The sequence below is a fragment of the Podarcis cretensis genome (genome assembly GCF_951804945.1).
Source record: "Podarcis cretensis genome assembly, chromosome: 2".
NCBI lineage: Eukaryota > Metazoa > Chordata > Lepidosauria > Squamata > Lacertidae > Podarcis > Podarcis cretensis.
Genome location: NC_137171.1, coordinates 43,111,717 through 43,121,433, shown reverse-complemented (window position 1 = coordinate 43,121,433; position 9,717 = coordinate 43,111,717). Strand labels below are relative to the sequence as shown.

The window sequence follows — 9,717 nt, the reverse complement described above, 5'->3', positions numbered from 1 at the left end:
ATCGACCAGTAGGTGGCCCTTGAGAACACAGAACAATGTGCAGAATGAACCCACCAGGAGGAGCAATAGATGTTTGATAATGTAATTTTCCAGAACTTCGGGTGAAATTATTGTGGCTACTGCTCACTTCAACCTGCCTACGCAACACCTTGTAATGAGAATGACGAGAAGGAACAGTTTGTGCTTTTTGACCTCTTGATTATCCCATCTTCATGGCAGGAGAAAGGTGAAACATCTTAAAAGGAGGTTGCTACTATCTAATGTCTGTCTGCAGTGGTATGGACAATGGAACCTATGCTGCTGGCCCTGTGGCAGTGTTGTGTAGTGGTTACAGTGCGGGATGAGTAGAACTTGGGAAACACAGGTTGTAAATGTATTTAAGCCTCGGAGGAAATGCAGTTTGAAAAAGCTTTATTCTTACATTTGAAGGTCCAGGATAAATCCAAGATGGAGCGCCAAACACAAAGCCATGTTTTGAAGAAGGCAGAGTACTCATGTTATCCACTCCACAAACACAAAAAGAAAGGCTTGCTTCTGCTAATCTTGTGGCATAGTACTTCGGTTCAGATTCCTGCATCATTTAACTTAAAACTAAAATCCACAATCAGACCTTCCCCCAAGGCATTATTACTGTGTATCGATGAACTAAAATCCTTAGTGTTCTGGTTATTGTATTGAAATAACCACAAATTTCTCTCTGTGAGACCCTTGATGGCTTACAGGTCATCTTGCTCTATGTCTTTGTCCTTCTCGGCATCCTTTGGCAGTGCAGACCAGGCAGAATCGTTCAAAGCCAGGTCAGGCGAAAGGGTTAAGTTCCCTCCATGACAAATTTCACTTCCGCATTGCGGCAGCCTGAGTGCACGCCATTGTCCCCAACCCGCTGCCGGAACAGGAAGGGGAAAGCCTTCTTGAAGGATTTGCGGAAGCTGTCTCCCATGAAAGCATAGACAATGGGGTTGAGAGACGAGTTGGCATATGACATGCAATTGGCCCACGTCTTGATCTTGTAGGTCTCATAGTTGGCCTGGAAGTGGCGGTAGAAGCCCTGGAAGAGCAAGTAAAGCTGGATAGGACCCCAGCAAATGGTGAAGAGCAGCACAATCACCACCACCATCTTGGAAATCTTGGCCCTCATGGCAGCTGAGCGCTCAGACATATGTTGCACCTGCTGGGACTGAACAGAAAAGTCACAGGTGGTCCACCCAGTGTAAGAGAATAGGAAGAGCCATGGTGGATCACACCAAAGGCCCATCTAAACACAGCATCCTTTTCTCAGATTCCTATTGGAAGCCTGAAAACAGGACATGCATGTAACAGCACTCTGCCCACACAGCATTATGAGAGAGGGAGATCCACTTTCTCCATGCCATGCATGATTTTATAAATTTCTATCATGCCCCCACCCCGATCATTTTTTTAAAACTGAAAAGCCCCCAGTGTTGTAACCTTTCCTCATAAGGGAGATGCTCCAACCCTTTGATCATTTTAGTTGCCCTTTTTGGAAACTTGCTACACCATAAGAGAATAGGGGAGGAATTTGACGTCCTGCTCTTCTACTTGTTCCATCAGTGAAAGCCTTTTGGCTTAGCAGGTGGAATGACCCCCCTCTCTCTTCCCCACACGCCTTGTTCCAAGGGTTCTCCCGACCCCCCTAATCACTACCCAGCAAACAGGAGGCCTGGAGGGGAGGCGGGAAAGCCCCATTATGCAAGTGGAATAATAATAATAATAATAATAATAATAATAATAATAATAATAATAATATTTATACCCCACCCATCTGGCTGGGTTTTCCCAGCCACTCTGGGAGGCCTTGAACAAAATATTTAAAATACAATAAAAATTAAAAATATAATAAAAATCAGTCCTTGTGCAGGACTTATGTTGACAGGCAGGGCCAGATTAAGACCTTTAGAGGCCCTAAGCATTTAAAAGATTTTGGTGCCCCCATATATATCTAATTCAAAATATAAACATGTGAGCCTTGGTAGACCAAGTGGCAGTTTACCAGATTTTAATTTTGTTATATATTTTGTTGTATATCATTAATCTCTATTATTATTATTATTATTATTATTATTATTATTATTATTATTTCTTTTTATTCTTGCACAGATATATATGTAATTTTTTCATTTATTGTGGAGGCCATTTTTTCCCCAGCTGCACCATATGGCCCATGGTAAATTCAGCAATGGAAAAATTTTGTCGTGCCCCCCCTCCCCTTGATGCCCTAAGCACATGTGTCTTTTGCGTAATGGTTAATCCAGCCCCGTTGACAGGGCTTGTTAGTTGACTCCTCCCCTAGGTGTTTAGTACTTTGCCTGTCTTTCAGCAGTTTGGTATAGATTTCATAGGCCTCCTTTAGAATAGCGAAATTGAAAATTTGCCTGTGACATGTATAGGGTGACAGAGTTGTGAAAGCCTAACAAGAAACAGGGTGACCATTCAATTTCTGTCCACCGACTTACCTGGTAATCATGGTCCATGGGTTCCACCACAGGGCGTCCAAGGCGCTTGAGCATAATAGAGTAGCAAAGGCAGATGGTGAGGAGGGGCAACAGATAGACAGCCAAGAAAGTGTATAGAATGAAGATTCGCTCCTGGCTCTTGCTGGTGAATGCCTCAATACAGTAGGTGCGTAAGCCATACCAGTAGCCGACCTCAGTGCGATGGTACACAGCCATGGGTAATGAGAGAATGAAGGAACCTAGGGGGTCAAAGACACAGATGTCAAGCTCCTATGCAGGGATGCTCCATCTTGTAACCTGCAGAGATCAAAGCAAAACCTACAGAGATCAAAATAACATCAATGAGCAACAATAAACAAACCAGGCCTTATTTGGATACCATGTGATTAAGGCAGATCTTGTTCTTCAGTAAATAGGAGTGGGCCTGTGAAGAAGAGGTGAGACCAGGATTTTGACAGCAACTGAAGTGAACGTTAGAGCCAGTGAAGACACTGGAACCACCAATTCTGCTTATAGCCTGCTTATTTCTTAATGTACTGCAGGGTGTTAATTAACTTCCCAATGTCATTGTGTTTCTGTTATCAATACTGATTTATGAATCTTACACACATGTGTGCTTTAAAGAAATTATGACAATCTGTATTTTTTGCACCCCATTACTCTCTGACCTCACTGTGTATGATTATTCTCTATAAAAGGTTAAAAAAAGAGAAAGGGTAAAGGACTCCTAGACGGTTAAGTATACCCACATGTAAAAATCCCTGCTAGCAGAGGGTTGCATGTTATGCATCTGATGAAGTGGACTGTAGCCCATGAAATTAGCTATTTTGGTCAATTAAGAAGTTGGTATTAGCATCTAAGCAAGTACCAACTTCTTCTTTATTGACCAAAGTAAATATGTACACCAAAGAGTCAATAAAGAAGCTGGTTCTTGCTTAGATTCTGAGTGACAAGCCTGATACCAGGAATACCAAACTGGATGGGTCAGGATTTACACTTACCTGGCTCCTCCGTATCAAGCAAGCGCCAGCCCCTTTCTTCCCCATAAATTTGTGTTCATAGACTTTGCTGCCCTCACTCACCAATCCAGATCGCAAAGCTGACTGCCATGGCTACCTGGGGGGTCCGATAACGGAGTGATTGCAGTGGGTACAGTGTGGCGTAGCAGCGGTCCATACTCATCGCCATTAGAGTGATGCACGTAGCCTGCACGGTTACCTGGTGAGAAGAGAAACAACTGGCAAAGGGAGACCATACGATCTGTTCCTTTAGACTCCAGCACTCACCTCCACCCCCTTCACGGGGGTTCCCAAACAGCTGCACACATGTGTATGATATACAGTGCAGAGACACTCGCCCTCACTGCAACACACGTAATATCGTAAATCCACTAAAATATCACACATAGATTCTTCCACCATTCAAGCTCACCTGCTGCAAATAGTTGACGAATTTGCACATGAAGTCCCCAAACACCCAGCTGGGGAGGGGATAGAGCGTGGCAGTGAAGGGAACGCAGCACACTAAGAAAATTATGTCAGTGGTAGCCAGGTTTGCTGCAAAAGATACAGAGTCAACATCAGCATGGGACTTAGGCATAATAGGCGTACTAAAGATCACACATGTATTGGCTGCACTGGGAAGTTCCTGTTACTGCCTCTGTTATTAATAACAATCCAGTCAAACGGGAGACATATAAATAATAAAAAGTTTCTTATTAACGTCATTATCATCACCATTACATACAGGAGCAATTTGTAAAAGATTTCTGTTTCCTGAGGCATGTAATGGCTGAAAGATACTGCTCCTGGAAGCCTTAAAATGGTATGGAAGATGGAGCAAGCTTGTTTTCTACTGCTCTTGAGGGTAGGACTTGAGACAGTGGCTTCAAGTTACAAGAAAGGAGATTCCGACTAAACATTCGGAAAAACTATCTGGCAGTAAAAGCTGTTAGGCAGTGGAACAGACTTCCACGAGAGGTGGTGGACTCTCCTTCCTTGGAGGTTTTTAAGCAGAGGTTGGGTGGCCATCTGCCATGGATGCTTTGGCCGAGATTCCTGCATTGCAGGGGGTTGAACTCATTTACCCTTGGGTCCCTTCCAGCTCTATGAAAGTTTCTATCATTTGCTGTGGAGACATGTGGTTGTTTTGAAATGTTCTTACTTATGTTATTCACAATTCCTTTGCTTTGTGGATTACTGCTCCAGGCTCTTTTAGGAAGAATTGTGGCACTTAAAAATGAAATAAATAAATAAATAAATAAAATAAAATAAAATAAAATAAAATAAAATTCTGCTTCATGTTGCTCACTGGATGCTCACTGCATCCAGAATTTTGGAATAGTGACATTTCTGATGGAGCCCCTTGAACACTCCAGAATAAAGGAACATTGAGACCAGGGCTGTTGTTGCTAGTTACTCCTGTGGTATCTTTGCACAGTTCCTGTATAAATCTGCTTCCAGAACTGCAAGTGCAGGTGGTGATGGTGTTTTATTTCCTATCAATAACACTTTAAAATTGAGCAATTTGCACCGATGTATCCCTACACATACCAGGATATTTGAGGATATTTGGTGAGCCAACATGACAGTGATGTGGGATTGAGGATTGGAATGATCGTTCTGTGATATTTTGGCAGCAGCGGACAGAGCTGTACTGTAATTTTTAAATAACTGTTTTAATAAAATTAACTAATTAAAAAAAATACTGGGATATTTAATGCACAAAAAATAGGGCTGAGGACTTCCAGGTAACCTGTTTATTGAGCATTCACACTGATTTGTTTGCAGAGAGATTAGACAATGCTGGCTCCTGGGCAGTTAGATGACCTTGCATCAAAGCAAGTGTTATCCCATAAATTTCCCATCACTTTCCTTATTGCAAATAAGTCCAGTCTTTTGGGGAAGCAGATTTGTCGCAAAAGATCACTCAATCATCTTGAACTGTGCAACCTGAAATTGCTAGTACTGTATGTGTCTGAATCCCACCTGAAAAAGTGATAGTGTGAAAGTGCCCTGAGAGCAGGTTGCAGCCAGTTGGATGCAGCTTTTGGTAAAAGAATGTTAGAAAATAGTTTCATTCATGAAAATGGAGATTGGGTCCAGGGTATAATAGGGTAAATCTAGATTAGAAGGAGGAAGACCAATAACAGACCCCAGTAATGACGGAGAATGGGACTGGAAAATAGCTCAGAAGAGGAATAGTATACAACTTCTGTCTAGAGCAGTCACAAAACCATTTTTGATGAGATACAAGCCTTCACACTAATAATGGAAAGCCTAACAATGATTATGAGATGGAAAACAAACTAAACTAGACCATGCAAAATACTGACAGTCTTCACACACTAAGGAAAAGCAGAGGGCAGGGTGGTGGATCGTGGTAATCAGACAAAGAAACACTTTCTGTGCTAAGGACTGCGAGTGGGGATTTCTCATCTAGACTCACCAAGCTATGCTTTGGATGCAGACGCTGACCAGCTTCACACATTATATTGGCTGAATCCCTTGGCTAGCTCAAGGAAATTGAAAATGTGAAACCATGGGGAGCTTCCCTTTATACTGTCCTTGTCGAACAGCTGTAGTATGGCTCATCAGGCAGCAAATTTGCATCTCTGTTTAGCTTTTCAAAATATTTTTGAAGATGTTTTATCACTTCTCATCTGCTGCCTTAGGGAGGAAGGGTAGGATATAAATGTTTAAACAAACTACTTAAATTAAATTAAAGCTCCAATCAGTGAGTTGTAGATGTTTCTCGGGCAGTTTAAACATTTAAGGAAACTGAGCACAAAAGGGAGGGAATCCTCTTGCTCCTAAAAGCATAATGTGCATGTGGTACCTCAGGTTAAGAACTTAATTTGTTCTGGAGGTCCGTTCTTAACCTGAAACTGTTCTTAACCTGAGGTACCACTTTAGCTAATGTGGCCTCCCGCTGCCACTGCGCCGCCACTGCACAATTTCTGTTCTCATCCTGAAGCAAAGTTCTTAACCCGAGGTACTATTTCTGGGTTAGTGTAGTCTGTAACCTGAAGCGTCTGTAACCTGAAGCATCTGTAACCTGAGGTACCACTGTACTGTGTACCTGTTGCTGTTGTGAATTTGCATCTAGCACTGAGATACCTGTGTGTTTTGCCCCCTCCCCTGGTATCTGTTTAATGGGTAAAATGCTTGCTTTTTAAAAAGAACAAGCTTATATATCGGGATGGTGAACCTCCAGCCCTCAAGCCTAATTAAGCCTGTTACTGGTCCCACTTTGGCCCATGAAGCTGTTTCCCTCAGACTATGCCTGCCTGCTCCAAACCTAGAATTGTATGTGGAGGAAGGTAAGGACATGGTTCAAAAGAAACATTCAGGCGCTTAAAGTGAGCTCCCGAGGGTTCCTTTGCATGTTTTCTCAGAACAGAGTCCCACTATATTCAATGCTGAACTCAGCGGGACTTACTTCTAAGTAGACACTATAGCTGTGGCACACAATCTAAATATATTAATAGTACATGGAGAGCTATGAAATTGTGCGAGTTGTTATATCAGGGTGCCAAATTTGTATGATAAATAATGGAAGAAACAGATTAAGTAATATACCAATTTGCAGTATTTTCTATTGGTAAATCAACGTACGTCTTGAAGATAAATTACATCCACAATTATTTTAAAGTTAGAGCAAGTGTACCGCAGAGACCTGAAGAGGATAGAGAAGAGTAAAATTCTCTCCCCCTGATAGTAGACCATCACTGGAAGACATCAGAACAAGTTAAATCCCAGGAACTGTGCAAGCAGGAGGCTACAGGTCACTATGGACCATAAATGTGCTTTTAGAAGCTCTTAGAATTATAAGGATGGAAGGGACCCTAAGGATCATCCAATCCACCCCCCTGCAAATTGAAATTGAACCTGCAACCTTGGCACTGTCAGCACCATGTTCTAACCAACTGAGATATCCAGCTGGACGAGAATCAGTTTAAAATGAAAATAAAAATCGGGATGGATGGGTATTTTAACCATCTGTCTGCGAAATCAGTAAAATGCAATCAAGACTGAATTGTCTTAGCGGTGGGAGGCTGACCAAAAATAGGTAATACTTTATTTACCACACCGGGGGGGGGGGGGGGAGAAGGCATTTCTGGCAAATTCACTATGAGGTTAGTTTTCAACAGCCTTTCCTGTCCTGTTTATGTTATGGAAGAACTGGCGGTAACATTGGGGAAAGGGCTGTGCATACTGGGGATATGAAATATTCCATTAGCAATCCTGGTTAGGATGGATGGGCACTCTCTGGCATAACAGAAGCCTAAAGTCATGTCTGGGCACTGTGACATGTGGCAGGTTGAAGAAGATCAGAGAGGAGAGTTGGAAGAAGTTTTACACTCCTTCTTCTCCCCCAAGACACCTGTCAGCAGTCAAGGTGGTTGTGGGGCAAGCCTAGAGAACAGGAAAGCAAGCAGGCGGGGTTCACTCACCAATGTAGAAGTTGGTGGCTGTGCGCATCTGGCGGTGCTTGCTGATGACATAGATGACCAGTGAGTTCCCCACTAGACCAAGCAGCATGATGAGGGCATAGAAGACAGGCACAAGCCAGGCGTCGGTCAGAAACGGAGGTGAGGTGTCCTCCTCTCCACTGCTGTTGAAGATCCACAGCTGCATCCCAACTGGAAGGGCACCATCTGTGCTGGGCCCAACACTGCTAAGCTCCATCAACCAGGGTGTGGTGGGTTCTGCTGTCCCGCTGGACCAGGCCTTGGAAGGCGAAAGCTCAGCCTCCATTCCTGGAGCGAAGGGGAGGACCCACAATAACCCTACCTGTGCAGCCTTCCTTCCTAAGCAACGTGGGTGGGAAGTCTTACTAATTTCTCTGAAAGGCGAGAGAGAGAGAGACAGAGAGAGAGATGATGTAGCAGGGACTGGAGCAACTACTGATGTCCCAAGGGTGATCAATTTCCTCTTAGCCACAGGAGAGAGGGGTGTGTGACTTGCAAAGTCCTGGCAGAAATAGGGCTGGGTGCCAAATGTAGGGAAAGAAGACAACCCCCGTGAAACTTCAAAGCTTAAGCAGGTCTTTGGGTAGAAGGAAGAAACAATTAAGAAGCTTCCTAAGGTTTCTCCAACCTTTCCGGCTCAGGGGCAGTAGCAAGGTGATGCAGCAATTATTTAGAGGCGGGGTTGGCAAAAGAGCATCTTTTGCGCTGGTGGGTTCTCTCTGAGTTGATCCCATTATTCCTGCAATCCTTCTCCTGTGCCAGAACAGAGACCCCCGCACACCCCTTCACCCTCATCTGCACCACAGCGTGCTGGCAACTCTCTCTCCTTCTCTCCATCTGCCCTTTCCACTACGCTGGGGGGTCCTGAGCTCCTTCCTGTGCCAACTCCTTCTTTTCCACCCGCCTCCTTTGGCGCAGCATCCTTCCCGGGACTTACCCTGACCGACGCTGGGCTCCGCACCCAAGGAGAGGCACAGCAGGCAAGCTGAACTTGCCGATGAGGGGAGGAAGAGGCGGCTCTGATTGGCTCCCAGGGATGCAGTCCACAAGTGCGCGGGGGAGGCTTGAAGATGCCCAGTCCGGGACGAAGGGAGCGGCAGGCAAGTGCACAGAAGAAAGGATCCACGCGATGCGTGCAAGTGTTTGACAGAAATGAAGAAGACCATCCTCTGTCTCACACGCCGGCTCGGCTGCAACCCCTCCCGCAGAGCGGGAAAGCAGAGGCGAAAAGAGAGCGAGGAGATCAAACGTGGACGCTTAGAAATGTGAGTCTGGCGGACGGGAGCACTCCAGAGGTCTCCCTGAAAGTTACTCCGTGAGAACACAGAGGCCACTATTTTCCTGAGATGACCTTGGGTGTTTTCCGTGGTCCTCTTTGTTTTAAATCGAGGAAGGAATAACAAGCCTTACTTCTTTCTGCAGAGGTACTGAACTGAACCAACGACTTGCAACGGGTTGACCCTGGGGATCCCCTCCAACTCTACAATTCTATGAATCCATGACACAACAAACTTTCCCGGTTTTCCTGCATATTTTAATTCTTTGACAATTTGAATGGGATTGTGGGTGGGTGAGTGGGGGGCTGATTTTCCTTTTCAGCATTTCTGAAAACTTTCAGTTAGGGTTGAGCACACTATCCTGCACAATTAAAAAATGAACAAAATCTTTATTTTATTTACAAAAAAAAAACCACACCCATAAGTACCTAAAGCTCAAGAAAACCCATTTAAAGAAAAATAAATCCTTGCTGAGTTCCCTGCTCCCTTTTAA

General features: G+C 44.2%; 1 protein-coding gene across 3 annotated transcripts; it reads right to left on the bottom strand.

Moving 5' to 3' along the window:
* Positions 1 to 394: 394 nt before the first annotated feature.
* Positions 395 to 9,461, bottom strand: LOC307209748 (G-protein coupled receptor 54-like). 3 transcript variants are annotated; one of them, XM_079965118.1, is made up of 6 exons: positions 8,885 to 9,461; positions 7,930 to 8,321; positions 3,906 to 4,030; positions 3,557 to 3,692; positions 2,475 to 2,713; positions 395 to 1,177 (listed from the first exon to the last, which is right to left on the bottom strand). In XM_079965118.1, exons 2-6 carry the CDS (start codon positions 8,231 to 8,233, stop codon positions 812 to 814), a joined length of 1,170 nt encoding a protein of 389 aa, XP_079821244.1. In that variant the 5' UTR covers positions 8,234 to 8,321; positions 8,885 to 9,461; the 3' UTR covers positions 395 to 811. The 3 variants fall into 3 exon arrangements, with proteins under 3 accessions (XP_079821244.1, XP_079821246.1, XP_079821245.1); XM_079965120.1 differs by having other exon boundaries at positions 395 to 1,048; XM_079965119.1 differs by lacking the exon at positions 8,885 to 9,461 and adding an exon at positions 8,576 to 8,862.
* Between the last annotated feature and the right edge of the window lie 256 nt (positions 9,462 to 9,717).